The following is an 18,414-nucleotide window of genomic DNA, read 5'->3' as shown; positions in this document are numbered from 1 at the left end:
GAATATCTGGCACCGGTGAGGTTACATACATAACACGGAACAGGCTCAAAATGTATGCCAGCAATTTACGAGTCTTCCGTGACTGTTCACACTGTTGCTGTTTTGTTTCCTTTAATCAGTACTTATCTTGGCCACCACAGCTACACGTAGCTGACACAAAATACAGAACACCTTCACGAGACTCACAGACCCTCAGCCTCAGTGCGGTCCCCTGCTCTGCTCAGTGGCCGCCACTCACTATCCTCGGTCCCCCCCTGAAACCACAACAAGGAAACCACAGTACTGGAGACAACTCTGGCCCTTGGGGAAAGGAGGCAGAGGTGCCAACCAGGAGCCCCTGCCGCAGGTTCACTCAGTAGAAGTCAAATATTATGAATTCTGCAGACTCTTCACAGTTGGGGCTTTCTCTAGCTTAAAAGGCCTCAACATGGCTGTTAGTCCATTTATCACTTTCTCCTCATATGGGCTTGAGAGGAAGACGAAAGAGACAGGGGTTCAAATCCAGACTCTGCACTGATAAGCTGTGTGGCCTTAAGCTAGTTATTTAAAAGCTTTGAATCTCAGTTTTCTCATTTGTAAAATGAGACAAGTATTATCTATGATATAGGATTGTTAGGAGGATTAAGTAAAATATTTAGAAGTAGATCAAAGTACCCCAATAAATATTAATAGATGTTTTCCCAGTATCCTCCAAAGATCACTAAGCACTAGCTTCATATAAACCATTACCTGTTGTTGTTTTTTTGTTTGTTTGTTTTTGAGGTACACGGGCCTCTCACTGTTGTGGCCTCTCCTGTTGCGGAGCACAGGCTCCAGACGCGCAGGCTCAGCGGCCATGGCTCACGGGCCCAGCCGCTCCGCGGCATGTGGGATCTTCCCGGACCGGGGCACGAACCCGCGTCCCCTGCATCGGCAGGCGGACTCTCAACCACTGCGCCACCAGGGAAGCCCCCATTATCTGTTTTTAACTGATTCAGGATTTTCTTTTTACCTTTTATTTTTTGTAACATTTTACACATGCCGTATTCTAAAAGGCAATCTATGTAACCTTTTGAAAAATAATTGGAGCTATTTTCATAGGAAAAACTGCCAATCACACCTTTTGCCAATAGTTCTTTTCCATTATCAGAAAACACTGAGCCTAACTCAGCATCAACTAGAAACACCCTTTGTTGGGGTACTTGAGGCACCCATAGCTAACGTTCTGTGAGGAACATGCTGGGACTCATGGCCCCTCACTAAAATGTGCCCTCAAACAAAGCAGTATAGACATAAGCTGGAAAAGATGCCGTACACGTTTCACTGTTTCTTGGGGTCCAGCTGACAACAAGTGTTTTCTCACTTTGACTCAGGAGGAAGAGGAAGTAAATGTCTGGCATTTTAGTCAGTTAACAGCTATTTTTGGAACTATTATTACTCCACACAGGACACAATGTTGGCCACTGTAGGGGATGCAAAAATGAGTCAGACCCAGTGTCTTCCCTGAAGAAAACTAAGGGGAAGATAAAAATTCTCATTTAACACAGTTTTCTTGAATGCCTACGATATGCACATCCTCTTCGAGGCCTGGGGATACGGTGGGGGATAAAACAGACATCACGAAGCTCATATTCCTTGAATAAACAAGTAAATTTAAATAAACAAGACAATTTCAGATAATGATAAGTACCAAAAATAAAGAAGGATGATGTATTAGAGTGAGATGCAGATGAGCTTGGGAGAAATAGCTTAGTGAGTTAGAGAAAAAGAAAGTGCAGATGAAGCAAAATGGGTAGAACAGTAGGATAGGGGATTCCAAAGAAGTAGGCAGGCGCCAGATCACGACTCCTTGTAGACTAGGGTCTACATATAAAGGATCAGATAGTAAATATTTTAGGCTTTGCAGGCCATATGGTCTCTATTGCAACTGTTCAAATCTGCCATTGAGACAATATATAAAAGAATGAGTGGGGTTGTGTTCCAATAAAATCTATTTATGGACACTGAAATATGAATTTCATATAATTTTCACAACTTACAATATATTTTGATTTTTTTTCAGTACAAAAACCATTCTTAGCTCATAGGCTATACAAAACAGGTGGTAGGCTGGATCTGGCCCACAGGGTCTCTGTTTGCCAACCCCTGTTGTAGACTATGTTAAGGGTTTGGATTTTATGAGAAGTGCACTTACAAGGTTTCAATGAAGGAAGGTATTGTGATATTATTTATGTTTTCAAGAGCCTGTTCTGGCTTCAGGAGACTGGGGGCAGGGGAAGTGGGTATGCACAGAGACAGAGAGACCTTCTAGTTCAGCTCTGAAACTGCCCTAGAAGTTCCAGTATGCAATGATGGTAGCTTGGATGAGGGTGATAATATGGAGTTAAAAAAATTAAAAGGAAACAGACTTGAAATATATTGTGCAGGTAGAGTTGAAAATACATTGCATGAGTCATTATAATACAAAATAGAGAGTATTAATGTCAGAAAAAATGACAGATGAAATTACTCTGGGGAATCAGGGAGAATGACCGGTGTTGAAGGAGCATGAGCCTTTCGTTCAAGTAGGTTTTAACAAGAGGAGATGGGAGAGGCATCAGGCTGGAAAGACAACTTGTTTCCCAAGAGTTTGCATGGTGATGAGGAAAGAACTCTGGTCTGAGATAGACTTGACCTCTCTGAACCTCCTGTCCTCATCTGTAAAAGTGGACCATAATATTAAAGCATAAGCTTCTGAAGGCCAGGGACCATGTCACTTGCCTCTCCATATCCCCACAACCTAGCTGGACAATAATCTAATATCAATTCAATAAATATTTATTGGCCTAGTATATGCTATGGCATATGCTAGCTATTAGGAAATATATATTCATAGCAATTGTCCTCAAAGAGTTTGTAAGATTGAAGAGATAACTGCACTGATAGGTAGTTACTGTGCTACAAAGGGACAGTGTTATATCTCTGAGATACGTAACAGGGATGTTGATTTTATCTTCGGAGCAGAGAAGGCTTATGTGCAGAAGTGACATTTACACTGATTCCTGAGGGAAAATGAGGGATAATTACGAAAGTCAGAAAGGAGAAAACATTTCCCGCAAAACAAACAGTATGTGTGGAGAAGAAGCCTGACATGTTTGAGGATCTAAAAATCAGAGAGAGAAAGAGAACATGTGGGTGAAATGAGTCTGAAGCTAGAAGATGGAGAAGGCCCATGTCACCCAGGGCCTTGCAGGCCAGGATACAGATTGAGGATTTTATCCCAGGCTCAATAAGAAGTTATAAGTGAGTTTGGGGTTCACACAGACCTGGCTTTAATTCCCAGTTCTGCCGCTTGTTAAATTGGTAGAATTACTGAATGAATGACTTAGCCTATCTTGCAGGAATATTGTGAGAACAAACTGACAAAATTATCTGTGAAAGAACCTGGTCGATTTTCATTAAGTGTTAGTTTTCTTTTCCTGGAACACAGGGAAAATGCAGGGAGTAGGGCAAAACAAGCCTCAGAAATTAGGTTAAATGCCCAGCAAAGAAGTCCTTATTTTGTAGATCAAGGGACCAAAATAGAACTCTGAGGACTGTCCCTCACTCATCAATGTCCACATATAAACCCATTCAATTTGACTCAAGTCAAACCCACTCTATTTGAGACTATACTCCATACTTCTACAAGACAGTGGGGTGGGTGTCCAAAAATCAATATGGCATGAGTCCTTTCCTTAAGTTTAATTAGTTAAGGTTATAAGGAGGAAAATGGGATGTTAAAAGTGGGTATAGTAAATTTACAACAGCTAAGATTTGGAAACAAGCGTAAGTGCCCACGTAAGTGCTTCATGGATGAATGAAGATGTGGTACACACACACACACACACACACACACACACACACATGGAATACTACTCAGCCATAAGAAAAGATGAAATCTTGCCATTTGCGACAACATGGATGGACTTTGAGGGTATTATGCTAAGCGAAATAAGTCAGATGGAGAAAGACAAATATTGTATGATTTCACTCATATGTGGAATATGAAAAAATTTTAAATAAAATAAATGAGCAAGACAAACTAAATAAAAACAAATGCATAGATATGGAGAAGAGAACAGTGGTTACCCAAAAGGAAGCAGGGGAAGCGGGGGGAGTGGGGGAGAGCGAAACAGGTAAAGGAGTCAACTGTATGATGACAGATGGAAACTAAATTTTTGGTGGTGAGCACACTGTAGTGTGTACAGAGGTAGAAATATAATGTTATACACATGAAACCTATATAATGTTGTAAACCAATGTTACCTCAATATTTTTTTTAAAAAAATGGGTAGGAAAATGACCCCCATCCCCAAAGCCAAATGGAGTCACTTTCTCTGAATGAAAGTTGTCATCTGGCAAAAAAGTTGGAATGTTTTTGCTTTTGCCCCTGTGGCTGGTTATTTTAATTCCATGAGGACTCAACAGGATTCAGACAGCTGCAAATTGATCACATATCTTGGACCTTGTGCGTGTAAATCACACAGATCCTGCCCTACTCTGTATCCTTTAGAAAGTAAAATAGCTTGTCAGAGTTCTCTTCCTGCAGACAAGAAGGGCATCACGCTGCTGGAAACGAAACAAAAACAAAAAATCTCAGCATCCCAGAAGCTTCCCAGAGCAGCTTTTACCCCACGGAACAGATTTCAGATGCTGCCTATTCTCAGAGAAGGAGTGTGGGGCCTTCAGATCTCTAATTGTCACTTGGTTTTGTCACAGTTGTTCCACTTTATCCATTGCAGCCTTTTAAAAGCTTATACTTCTTTAATGAACAAAAATTATCTGGACAGTTTCTCTTAAGAAGTAATCTAAAACAAGTGAAAATTTACCTGGACATCTTATAACTCAAAGATATGGCAGTGTTCCAAAGAAAAAGGAAAAGTGAGAGGTTTATCTGAGTTAATAACCAATGTTCATATGTTCAGTCCACAGTGTCTTAAAAGTGCCCATTCATAAAACCCAGATAATCATGAAATAAAATATAATAATAATGTGTAATAATAAAATATAATAAAGAATAAAATAATAAGGAAGCCCAGACTGTTCTGTTTAGGCATGGAGCTCTTTCAGGCCATCAGAAGCAGTGGACTGGGATGTTTGCCAAACCTACTGGATGTTAGGTTTCTGTTGGCCAGCCCCTGACTCTGCCATCCTTGTTGCAGTCAAGTCCACAGATGCCTGCCCTACAGGCTGTATGCTGTGCCAATTTCAGGGTCAGCCCTGGCTTGGGCAAGAAGAACTGATGCAGGGGGTCTGAGCACCTGTACTGCCCAGTGCCTGGGTCTTGGCCACTGAACAGACCTCTCAGATGGTGACTGCTTAGTAAATGAACTTTTGCCCCAGATTCCCTCACTGTGCCACTCTTGCCTCCTAAAGGGGCTTATGTACCTCATTTTCATCTCCTGGTAACAGAATGTTACCTAAGGTACATCTGAGAAATCTGCTCCCCTTGGACACTATAACCTGCTAGTCAGGATACATCCACTCTGAGTCTATATGAGCAACCACCTAGCATTTATCCAATGGCATGATGGTAAATGTTGAACAATTGGATCTCTGGGGAAAAAAAGTACACACACATACACACACACACAAAGTCTTCTATAAATTCTACTAATAGAAAGGATATGTAGCACACAATTTACAAATAATAATAACATATACCATACACTTTTTTATAAATTCCTCATAGCCTATCAATTCTCCCAAAATGCTTTTGTTTATTTTCATGCAATGAGTGTAGTTACCATGTAAACGTTGGTTGATATTTTCATTTACTTTAAGGAATTAAAACAAAAATGAAACAATACAGACTTACAACTTGACTCATCAATGACATTCTTTGTGGAATCAAGTTACAGTTTTCGAGTACTGGAAGACTATTTCCTCAATTGTTTGGTGCTACACGCAATGTAACAGCCACAGAAACTTCTAACTTTAATCTGAATTATTAACGTTTTCTCCATCACTTTCTTAAGTCTAGACCAGTGGTCAGCAAATTTCTCCTGCAAAGGGCCAGAGAGTAAATATGTTAGGCTTTGTGGACTACATATGGTCTCTGTCACATATTCTTCGTGTGCGTGTGTGCATGTGCACGCGCTTTTACAATCCTTTAAAAATGCAAAGGCCAGACCTCGGGTCGGATTTGGCTTTTGGAATTATAGTTTGCCGATACCTGGTTTAGACAGTCCACAAAATAAAAAATCAAGCCTTGGTCTTCTAGCATTTGCTCATTGCTATACTGCAAATATTCCCACCATGGCCAATTTCAAGCTACCAATGTGATGTCACTAAACAGACTGGGAAGATAAGTGCAGTAGTACATCATAATATGCTATTTCCACCCTACAGATAAAATAGGTATCAATAATCTCAAGAGCATAATTACTAGTAAAATGCAGTAAATTAGGGAGTCATGAGTTTTGAATATTTACTGTCTTTTTCTTTAACACAACTTATTTAACTTTAAGTTCATACAATTTAATTTTTAATAATGTCTGTGTTTAACAACCAGCTGGCAAAATTCCTAAAATTTTAACATCAGCTCTTGCGAGCCATATGGGTCAACTCCAGCACCTGCTGGATTTATCCCATCTAAATGTGGATAGAGCCAAGCTCTGGCTTTCTCCTTCTCCCACTTTGTGCTGCCTCTAAAAGCTGCCCTACTATGCCACCTCATCTCAGATGTGACATGATGAGGGGATTTTGCACTTTGTACTCTGCGATAAATCCTAGACCTTCCCAACTCGTAATGTTCTAGGAAAACCAGTAGGTGAATCTACTAAGGAAAGAGATCCTATAAACGCAAAGAAAAAAGTGATTTCTATATGATCTGGGGCTTGGGGATTACCTATACTTCCGATAACTCCACTAGTGCAGATCATTCAGACTTTCTCATACCCAAATTGCAGAAATTACTGAAGGAATTTTTGTTTAAAGTCACCCCTGGTTAAGAGACCAAAAAAGTACAAAGGTGAAGCTCCGTGAATCTCACTGAAGACATTAGGCTGGCAGCAGCTGGGTCTCTAGAAGACTGGTATTCTTTCAACAAACACTTCATGCCAAGCTTGGAAAAAGAGAAAGAACTCTCAGCAGTAGTAAGAATCACAAAAATTATAGTATCGTTTATTTAGAAAGCAAAGACAATCAAGAGAAAGAATAAATTCCGCCATAACAGGAGAGCCATTAGGAGATAAATAAAGAAGCAAATAGATCAGACTGTGGAGCTGACTTTTTTGCTGTTACTTGTAGTATTATGTACTTTTCAAAAACCTGAACATTTAGAATCATGTCTGTATCTGTAGGTAGCTCTGTAATATGGCAGGCAAAACTAAGACAATACACAATATACATAGGTAGGGGCATATTACTTTTGTAGATGGCAGAAACTGACAATAAATAAATGAATATAGCCTTCCAATTCCAACTGTGCTTTTAATCTTCTAGAAGTAGTAGGTGCAGGAAGGATTTACTAGTGTCCAAAAAAAAAAAGGCTTTTGCCCTTAATTTAAATCATTGTTGTTCTAGGGAAATTTAATTTGGGAAAAAAAAATGTTTTTCTAATTAACTGGAAGACTGTGTGCTATGCAAACAATAAAGATTCTTGTTTGAAAGTAATGCATGCCCCTACTCCTAGAACTACCAAGGGAATTTAAAATAAAAAATGCAAGCAGCTCCAACCTCGTGTTTTGCCAGAGCTAAACAGAATTCCCAGATCCAGAGTTTCACACGTCATTTCCCAATTTAAAACCCACAAGTGTTGAGTGGGTTCATGCTTCAGCAAGACACATCTTCTCATCTCTAGGAATGACTGCATTTGATCTTTTTCTGGGTTTCTCGGCACATCCCTCTCTCCCTCTTTCTACTTGTTGTGCTATGGTTGGCCTGAAAGGTTAGAAACTGCACAATTAGATGGATCGGGGAAGATTTCATAATGCTCTGGTGCTGGGCTGGGCAGTCAAGCCAAATTCCATTCATTAGCTAAGGCGCCGGGGTGAGTGTGGCCAGTAAAAATGCTGTTTTGGTTCCATAGAAGTGCTGATAGGGAACAGGAAATAAACTTTTATTTTTGGGGGTCCTTAGAGGCAGTATGGACAAGTGAGGAGTCTGGGATGCTGGGAATCTGGAAGCCAGGAATTAATCTCCATCTTAACTACTTACTGGGCAGCTCAAGCAACTTCCGTTCTCTTTTGACTGTATTTTTTCTAACACTGTTTTCTTATTCTTTAAGTAACAGCGTCAGATTTCTGTCTACCTTATTCTTCAAGCATTCCAAAGTCATGAATCAAGTATTCAATTCACGCAACATAAACTGAGCCACCTATACTGTGCTAGGTGCTGTGATAGATGCTTTGGAAACTGGTATTAATACAACTTGGTTCATGCTCTCAAAGAGCTTATAGACTAAAGAGGAGACAGAGCTCTTAAATACGAAACAATAAAGCAAGTGCAATGTAAGAGACATATTAAAATTACTATGGGAAAGCTGGCAAAGGAGCTTCCCTTGGAAAGCCAAGAAAAGCTATGGTAAGGAAGGATCATTGAACCAGGGGTTTGAATGAAGGGGTAGAAGATTTTGAGGAAGGAGAGCATATTATAAGAGAAAACAGCATAAGCAATGGGTCTGAGGTCGAGTGACCAGTGAGGCTCAAGTGGAAAGCTTGAGTAGGGCCTGGGCAAGAGGCAGGAGGATAACTTTTACAGTCTGTCCTCCTGGTGTGTGAAGAGGATAAAACAACTCTAGACTTTGAGGCATTTGAGATTTGAGGGAGAACCTGGACAATAGCAGTTTTTAGATTTTTTTTTTAATCAACTGAATAGAAATTAGATATTGCTGCAACGTTATCTCTTTATGCCTTTCCTTTTGCACAGTCTTCACCTCTCAAAAAGCTGGCCTGAAGAGTGTTATCACTCTGCAGTTACACTGAAGAGTGTTATAACTCTTCAGGGTTTGTTAATCACACAGTCCACACCATGAGGCTTGAAATTTACCTGCACTTTGACTAAGTTCTCAGCTTGCGTGCCCTAACACTTCCAGTTATGAATTTTCTACTCTTCTCACTGATTCTGGGACATTCCTCCTCACATTATAGACTTCAGATGACGAGGGGAAACCTTCTGGAGCTCTGTTTTCTTCTTAAGCTTGGTCTGTGGTTTATAACAGCTGCCATCAGGAAAATGGTGATGGTTCAGGTAGAAACTCTCTTGCCCAACTGCTCTACATTTCTAAAGCTTAGATAAAAATGAAATACTTGTTAAAATAACAGAACTTCACATTTAAAATATTCATAGCTATTTGATACACATAGAGTGAATCACAGTTTGAGCCAGAGCCAATTTTTAAGAAATACTAACACCTAGGTTTTGTCTGGTACCTTTCTTACTAACGTTCAACTGCTTATGAGCCACTGCATGATTGAACCCTGCTTCTATTTCCCAGACCTAAGTAGAAACAGTTGCCCTGATCTTTATCTTAAAACTGTAAGTCTTATATAGTTTTAAACTTCATATACATGGCTCCAACCTTTCAGGGATTTAGAGCAGACTTATAAGTGATTTTTCTCATGGCTTTAATATTAAGTCTTTAAACTACCTACACATAACTTTCCAGAGAGACCATGCTAAGTTGCCTTCTTAGAATTCCCAGTTGGCTCTCAAAGTGATTCTGGCTCATTCTATTTCCAGAAGTGAGCAGAAGCTCCTTTCTTTATGTCAAGAGTCCATCAACCCAAGGAAGTACACAGAGGGAAAAAACTATAGGTTGCCCCAGAATAGACTGGCCATTCCAACATGGAGAATTTTTTTCCTTCCATGTAGATCTTCTCTTTCTCTAGAACCTTCCCCCTTTGAAACCTCGACATATTATAAGATCTAATTAGACTTAAATGGTTAAAACTTTCTATTAACTCCTAAAGAAGAACACACCTCCCTACAAACCTGCTTCTATTTGTTTTTGTTGTTGTTGTTGTTTTTGAAGAAGCCAGGCCCTCTTTTCCACCTGAAACATGTTTTGTAGAACTATTTCAATAGAACATGACAGGGGCTTCCCTGGTGGCGCAGTGGTTGACAGTCCGCCTGCCAATGCAGGCAGGTTCGTGCCCCGGTCCAGGAGGATCCCGCATGCCGCGGAGCGGCTGGGCCCGTGAGCCACGGCCGCTGAGCCTGCGTGTCCGGAGCCTGTGCTCCGCAATGGGAGAGGCCACAGCAGGGAGAGGCCACAGCAGTGAGAGGCCCACGTACCGCAAAAAAAAAAAAAAAAAAAAAAAAAATAGAACATGACAGCTTTCATTAAAAAAGAAATTGTTGTTTCTTCAGAAATTTTAAAGATTGCATCTTTGAGCAACTTTTCTTTAATCATTTCTCAAATAATCTGGTCTTGTTCCCACTAATCCCTAGCTCTTCTTTTGGGATGTACCCTGAATCCTTAGCCTGAAATCAGAAGCTCTTGATCCTCAGTCTTGGGCTTGGGGCTTCACCACATCAGTGAACCATGCATGTCTCAATGGCAACCAAAGATATTTTTGTTTCTAGAATTTTCCTATATTCTTTGTTCTTTCTAGATGTCCTTGCACATGTGCTACTAATTTTCATTTTGTTTGTGATAATTCCCTCAACGACTGCTCTTTTTTCTTTAGCTTAAAATAATATGCAACACTATTCTCTGATTACAAACCCTCTCTAATTTGACCTTAAGAAACTTGGCTTTTTCAAGAGCTAGTAGCTCATAGGCATAATAAAACAACTGGGGAAAGAAGTATACATACATACCTATATATATATAACACATATATTAAAATACATACATATATATGTTTCAGAATATGTATTTATAATAAGGTATAGGCTTGATTTGAGAGTAAACATACAACCTTAATCATTTGATTCTAATTAGATTTTACAATATGCCTAAGAGCTTCAAAGGGCAAGAGTCTGGAGAAGGAGAAGATTCACATGGAAGAAAAATATCTCCATGTTGGAAAAGCAGTCTATTCTGGACGTGTGTGTGTACATATGCATATGCATACAATAAAACAAATATATATGTAGTTGATGTGTACAATATTTAGTAAGCGTTTTCTGTGCACCAAGCACACAGATCCAAGTGTGGATCTAGAGAGGGAAGAAATGACTAACACTTTTCTTATTCTCAAATTTCTCACAATCTAACGAGAAAAGGAAGTATAATATATGTGTAATAAATCTTGTTTTTATATAAATTAAGGACTTTGGGAACACAGAAAAGATGTATTTAATCAATTATTCCTGAGGAATTCAGAGCATTAGTAGGGTTTTGACAAGCAAAGGTTGGAAGATGAACACAAGACAGAGGCATACAAATGCACAGAATGACAAACAGGTGACAAGGACTTTGCTTTGGGAAATGGCAGGACATGAGGATAGTAGAGTAAGGCTGGGACTACATTATGAAGGTCTTTGAATGCCTTGTTAGGGTTTAACTTTACTTTGGAAATCAACTGGACACTATGAAAAGATTTTATGAGGAGAAACTAAACAATTAGATCTGCATTTTAAAACTATAATTCGGGCTATAGTAAGAAGATTGTATATAAGGATAAAGAGATGAACAGAAAAATCAATTAGAGTTTATCAATTAGGCCTACAAAAAAATCAATTGCAGAGTTCATGCTCAGGATTATAAGGGTCTGCTCTAGAATAGCTTCAATGTGAGGGGGAGAGGGAAATTTCTGGGAGACATTTAAAAATAGAACCTACTGGGTTTAGTAATCAACTGGTTGTGAGGAATTGGGGAAAAAGAGGAAGCAGGATGCACTGAGTTTTGGGGTTGGTTGACTGGATGTGTGGCAGTGCTAAAAGAGCTAAAATTAAGAAAAAAAGAGGAGAAACATATTTTGGTAAGGAAAAGTACTTAATGGAGTACTTCCACTCAAGTGGAGTGGGGACACTCAGGTGGAAATTTACAGAAAGAAGTCAGAGCTCCAGAGAGAAGCTAAACCTAGAATTACAGTTTTAAGAGTCATTGTTGGAGCCATAAAAGTGGATAAGGTCACTACCTGGGACAAGCATGAATGAAAAAGGAGCCAAACCCTCAAGGAACAACACATCAAAGGACAAAGAAAGGGAGGAACAAGGGAGAGCCTGAAAAGAGGGAATCAGGAGGCAGAAGAAGCAGAAGACAGGGTGCAACCGAAACCAAGGGAAAAGAAGGTTGCAAAACACGGGGGGAGGCCACAGTGGCAGGATTTCCCAAGAAGAGGCTGTTGTGGATGATCAAAGCACTAGGAATTTTAGGAGAGCAATTTCAAGAGAGTGAGGATAGCAAGCTAGATTCCCAGGAGCATAATGAAGAGAAGCAGAGGAGGCAGGGGCAGCAACTCTGAACAGAGGGATTGTGTGACTCTAGGGGAACAGCAGGATTTAGAGATGGTTTGGCTTAATTTTGAAGTATTTAAGTGTCATAGAGAATATCATTTAAATCTTAAGGCCTATAGTTTGTCATCATGAGGTTTAGAACATGCAGGCCTTGTCTTCCATGTGACTGAAGCTCCTGCTTCATTTAGGATTGCCTCAAATCCTGCCATGTGTAAACGGTCACTTAAGACCCTTTTTACTGATGATGTACAATTTCTCTCTCCTGACCACGGTTTTTTCAACCAGAGGAAAATGTTATGAAAGAGCGTGTCTCACAGTAAAATGGGGTGTTACAATTTGGGTGTTAAGATTTAACTGTGAATGAACACCCACTCTGGGGACGTCAGGTGTGTGGGGACCACCAAAGAGATCAGCCACAAATCCCAAATTCTCCAGCTGAAAAGAAGCCTAATGAAAAAGCCTGGAAGGCAATATCAGGGAGGAGAATGAAAGCCAGGGGAGCAGCATACGACACACTAAAGGAAGAGGGTGATTCCAGAAGCAAAAGGAATCAAATTATGTGGAAGGAAATGAAAGGAGGCTTCTTCATTTGGGATGAGAATGCCCCTGGGAGCTCGAAGTAGCACTCTCAGCAAAATGGTGAAACAGAAACCAGACGTGGGGAACAAACAGAAGGTAATATCCTAATGAGCCCTTCACTTCTTACATGAAGTAAATAACATCTTCTATATACAATGAACTTTTATATATAATGTGCCTGCGCACGTGTGTCTATATACATATATACATACATACACATTAAGGTATATTATTCACTGTTGAATGATTACTTTATTCCCCGCCTCTGTTTTAAAAAATAATGGTGAACTTGGAAACTGACTTATGCCGAGGAGAATTGTTAGATGTGCCAATACAGGGAAAGGAGGGTAAACTTACTGTTTTTGAGAGAGATTATATGCTAGAGTTTCTATGATGCTTCTTGGTAGATGACTATTCTCTCTTTCTTTCTTTTTCTCTTTCCCTCTCTCCCTCCCCCTCTTCCCCCCTCCCCTTTCCATCCAGTGGAATGGAGCATGTCTAAAGACTTTTGTCCTTTGGCTGGAGAAATCATCATGGAAAACCTGCAGACCCTGAGATGCACAATCACAGGACTCACAATGGTAAACACCATTAGACTTCCCATTCCCCTACCCCTGATGCTTGTGCTGGGATATTCACACATCCCAGCAACAGCCAACGCCCAGTCCTCTGGCAACAACTGCCACTCGTTAAGCGTGCTATGTCTGGTACCCATAATCTGAACCCCACAAAGGAGTGAGCAGACAGCATGAACCACTTTGTAAGCTGCCATGTTCTACAGAGATCAGAAAAAGACTGGCCTCATGCAAGCCTTGAAAGCTGCTGCTTTCTGGATCGCAGTCTAATCTTTGGGGAGGGATCAAAGGCTCTATGAGATCCAATTCTGACTCCCTGTCTGATGGTAAAAATAATAGCTTCATCTAACCCTCATCCCCACAGCCTCAGTTGAGATCAGTCATCAATTGGAGTCACACAATTTCCTGAGAGAAACCCTTTTCCCTTGATTAAAAAAAAAAAAAAAAAAAAAAAAAAATCTGCCCAAATGTGCTTTCACAGAAAAGAAACTATATGTGGTGGCACTACATTTCTCAGTAACCTGAACCAATTTAAACTGTGAATGAAAAACTGGAACAGACTGTGCTTATTTGTTTAACCAATCTAAACTTAAGTGTTAATTATTTATAGAACTATAAACCATATAAGCATATGAAATGCAGAAAATAAAAACACCTAACAAATCAGTCCCGACTGGAACAAACCCTATATTTCCTCAAACAATTAAATGCAACAAAAGTGGATCATCAAAATCTTTTCAACTGAAAAAGATTTTAAGTAAACTTAAATTAAACCTGTACCTTTTTATCCAATTCAAATAATTAATATCTTAGGACCTTCATATGTGAGAGGTAGAAGGAGAATTTTCTTGTTGTTTTTCTAAAAGGTTAGTCAATTAAAACAGTTATCTGTAAAGCATAATCCTGAAGCCCAGAATTAAAAATCTGTGCTAGGTTGCACCTCTTCAAGTTTGAACCAGCTTATTCTAATAGAATTCCTGGTGGTTGGGTCACCATCACAGAATCTTAACTTTTAGTCTTACTTACACATATACACCAGGGGCCAAAACCGTGGATTAGCAGAACAAACAAACCCCTGAATGGGTGGCCCCTACAGATGCTATTGTCATCTGACTCCCAACCCTATAGCTCACATGATGGAAGAGGGGCAGAGAGAACCCGAGGGAATTTCCGCTGCTTAAAAGAAAAAGTGATATGGTGATAAAAATGGAAAACTCTCCATAGAGAGGTTCTCTAATATTTGAACTAATTTTTTACAGGGATTAAGGTTTTGCAGTTGGTCATCCAATGAGAGCAACACAGACACTATCCTAATCACATAAAAGCCTAGAAGTAGATTTACACTTCAGAGAATCCCCATATCCTTGAGGTACCTAGAAACCCATTTTTAATGTTATAAAAATCAAGTTTACGATATGGTAGGGCCAATACTATTAAATCCCTAGCAAAGGCTCTACAACGATTGCTATTTTTTTTTAACTTCAAACACCACTTTACAAATTTTGCAAGCAATGCTTTAACAAGTGCTGACTCCTAAAATACCCCTTTGGGTTCATCAGAAAAAAAAAATTCCTCAAAGCAAAAATATAAAAGCATAAAACATTTTAAAATATTATAAGCAAACAAAAAACAACTCCTTAATTCTTTTTTTAAATTGAAGTATAGTTTATTTATAATGTTATATTAATTTTGGATGTAGAATGTAGTAATCCAATATTTTTATAGATTATACTCCACTTAAAGTTATTAGAAAATATTGGCTATATTCCCTGTATTATACATTATATCCTTGTATCTTATTTATTTCTTACCTGGTAGTTTGTACCTCTTAATTCTCTTCTACTATCTTGCCCCTCCCCTCTGGTCACCACTAGTTTGTTCTCTACATCCTGAGTCTGTTTCTTTTTTGTTACATTCCCTAGTTTGTTTGTTTTATTTTTCAGACTCCACATATAAGTGATATCATACAGTATTTGTCTTTGTCTGACTTATTTCACTAAGCATAATAACCCTCCAGGCCCACCCATGTTGTTGCAAGTGGCAAAATTTCACTCTTTTTTAGGGCTGAGTAATAATCCATTGTGTGTGTGTGTGTGTGTGTGTGTGTGTGTGTGTGTAATCACATCTTCTTTATCCATTCATCTGTTAATGGACACTTAGTTTGCTTCCGTACCTTGGTTATTGTAAATTATGCTGCTATGAACACTGGGGTGCATATATCTTTTCAAATTGGTGTTTTGTTTTCTTTGGATAAATACCCAGGAGTGGAATTGCTGGATCACATGGCAGCAGGTCTATTATGTTTTTGAGGAGCCTCCATACAGCCACAACTCCTTAATTCTTAATGTCATAAAACATTAAAGCATATAAACCATTGTCTTAATAATGGTTTTAAAACTGAAGTAGCATCAAAGAACTAATTTTTAAAATGTCTGAATAACTGAGTAAAGGATATTTATTGCAGCATTATTTATTTAGCATAAAATGTGGAAACAATCTAAATGTCCACTAATGAGGGATTGGTTAAATAAATGACTGTGTTTACCCAAAGTGAAGTACTATACAACTACTAAAAGAATGAAGCAGATCTCTAATTATTAATCTGAAAAGATGTTCATTACAACTTGTTGATCTTGTAAAGCAAGTTGATCAGCTAGAAAAAGGTGATAGTAGTTGCCACTGCGGAGGAGAGAATAAGGAAAAAGAGGTAAGGGTGAGAAACTGCAGGTTTTGGTAAACCTTACAGAACTATGACTTAAAAATTGGTGTATAATGGTTTGGGGAAGGTCAGGAAAAGCAACTATGATATTCCAATTTTGAAAAAAGAAAACACAAAGAAACTAAGAGGGCACCCCAAATATGTTTATTATCATGTAAAAACATAATAGTCAAGAAAAGCTAGAAAGTTAAAGTATGGGTAGTGGGATGAACAAGTTCATCAGACACAGAATAAAGCTTCTAGGGTAAAACTGACTAAATAAAATTCCCAACCCATCATTCTCTCTATTTCGATACTTTGCAGGGCCAACAGTATTTTGTTCAAGTCTCGGCTTATAACATGAAAGGATGGGGACCTGCTCAGACCACGACACCAGCATGTGCCTCTCCTTCTAGTAGGTGGTGGCTGTGAACTCTCTCAAGCCTGGCCAGACTCCAACACCAATTCCATCCTCAGGATGCCATTGCCATTCCCTCTCCCCACTGCTTGGGACTAATAAGATGTCCTCAGAGTAGCATCTGGCCACATAATGAATGATTCCTCTGCAGAAATGTTCCCCTGGGAAGCAACTCAGTGGAATGAAAGAAGAGGGAATTTGGAACCAGCAAGACTGAATTTGATACCCATTATACCTTTTATTAGCTGTGTGACTTTCAAAATTTACTTAAAGTCTCTGAGTCTCAATTCAACATCTGTAGAATGGGTCCGATCATACCCTTCACAGGGCTTTTGTGGAGATGTACTGAAATGGCACAGTAGGACTGGCTGGCCCAGAGTACACGCAGTCCATTTTAGACCTCACCTCCCCTTCTTCACCAAAAGTCTAGCAAATCTTACTTACATTCTGTCAGAAGAAAAGCTTTCTTATCAACAGGCACTCTGATACACTCTGCCACAAACAGAAATCTATAATATTTATTATGGTGGCTGAAAAACCCAGCAAAGCCCCTTCTAATTATCTTAAACTTAATAATTTATGTCTGGTGTATTTGGCAATTCTCTATTAACCAGAAAATTTAATTAACAAGAAGAACATCTCCAGACATACTACATGATAGAGTTTTCTGCATAATGAACCTATTGTTCTGAATTATATTTTATTTTAAAAATCTTCACTAATGGGATCATTTAAAATGGTATCATACACTTCTTGTGAAAGTGCAAACCGCTCCATCCTTTGTGGAACACAAGGCACCATATTATATCAGCTGCTATAAGAACATTCGTTTCTTTTTCCCTATAATTATACATCTAAGAATCTAACCTAAAGAAACAGATGCAGACACACAATCATGAACAAATATGTGCACTGCAGCAATATATTGATATAGTGAAATATCACGTGTGGTGGGGAGAACAAATATCCAATATTAACTCTGCGGTTAAATAAAGTATGATATATATAGATCCATACTATAGAATAAAATGCAACCCCTAAAAATGGTGTTTTAAGAAATGATCCATTGTATAGAAGAAATTCTTAGAAGTTTTATGTAAACAAACATCATAATTTTTTTCATATAACATTTAAACTGTGAGTTTGACTATAATTAGGTAGGTGTGTCTGCATATAACTATTAAAATTTAACAGCAGATATTTGGGTTATGAGATTATGGGCTCTTTAGTTTCCTATTTTATATATTTTTGTATTTTTCAAGTATTATAATAACCCTTTGCCCAGGAAAAACCATGAAGCAGGTGGTATGTTATGGGCTTTCACATTCAGTGTCTCACTTAATCCTGACAACAGTCATTGTTCCCATCTTGTGGCTAAGCATCATATTATCATCTGTATCACCATCAACAGCAGAGCTAACATTGATAAAACTCATTATATGCTGCATGTTAATCTAAGAACTTTACACAGATTAACTCAATCTTCATAACAGACCTGTTAAGGTCTGTTATGAAGATTGAGGTGATTTTTATTATTTTACTGATGAGGGAACTATTAATATTGAGGTACATACACGCATACCTACAGCCCAACAACAGAAGATTAGCCAGCACTGAAGTCAGGTCCAAACCCCATGTTCCTTGCTCTTAACCACTATGCTGTCCTCCTCCTCTATTAATAAGGAAATTAGGATTCAGAGAGGGTGTTGCCTTGCCTGGGGTCACAACTTTGGTAACATGGCTGAGCCAGGATTCAAGTCTGAACTAGTCAAGACTCTGCTGTGGTAGCTAAT

At 38.9% G+C, this 18,414-nt stretch overlaps 1 protein-coding gene across 1 annotated transcript in view; it reads left to right on the top strand.

Moving 5' to 3' along the window:
- Positions 1-18,414, top strand: part of ANKFN1 (ankyrin repeat and fibronectin type III domain containing 1) — a 138,885-nt gene that overhangs the window by 55,162 nt on the left and 65,309 nt on the right. Inside the window, exons 5-6 of the mRNA XM_059997018.1 lie at positions 13,414-13,511; positions 16,528-16,618. Of these exons, the coding sequence (XP_059853001.1) occupies positions 13,414-13,511; positions 16,528-16,618 (189 nt within the window). The remainder of the gene's footprint in view (positions 1-13,413; positions 13,512-16,527; positions 16,619-18,414) is intronic.

This window comes from Delphinus delphis, chromosome 19, assembly GCF_949987515.2.
Source record: "Delphinus delphis chromosome 19, mDelDel1.2, whole genome shotgun sequence".
Lineage (NCBI taxonomy): Eukaryota > Metazoa > Chordata > Mammalia > Artiodactyla > Delphinidae > Delphinus > Delphinus delphis.
The sequence above is the reverse complement of the archived record's forward strand: the minus strand, read 5'-3'. Positions and strand labels throughout refer to the sequence as shown.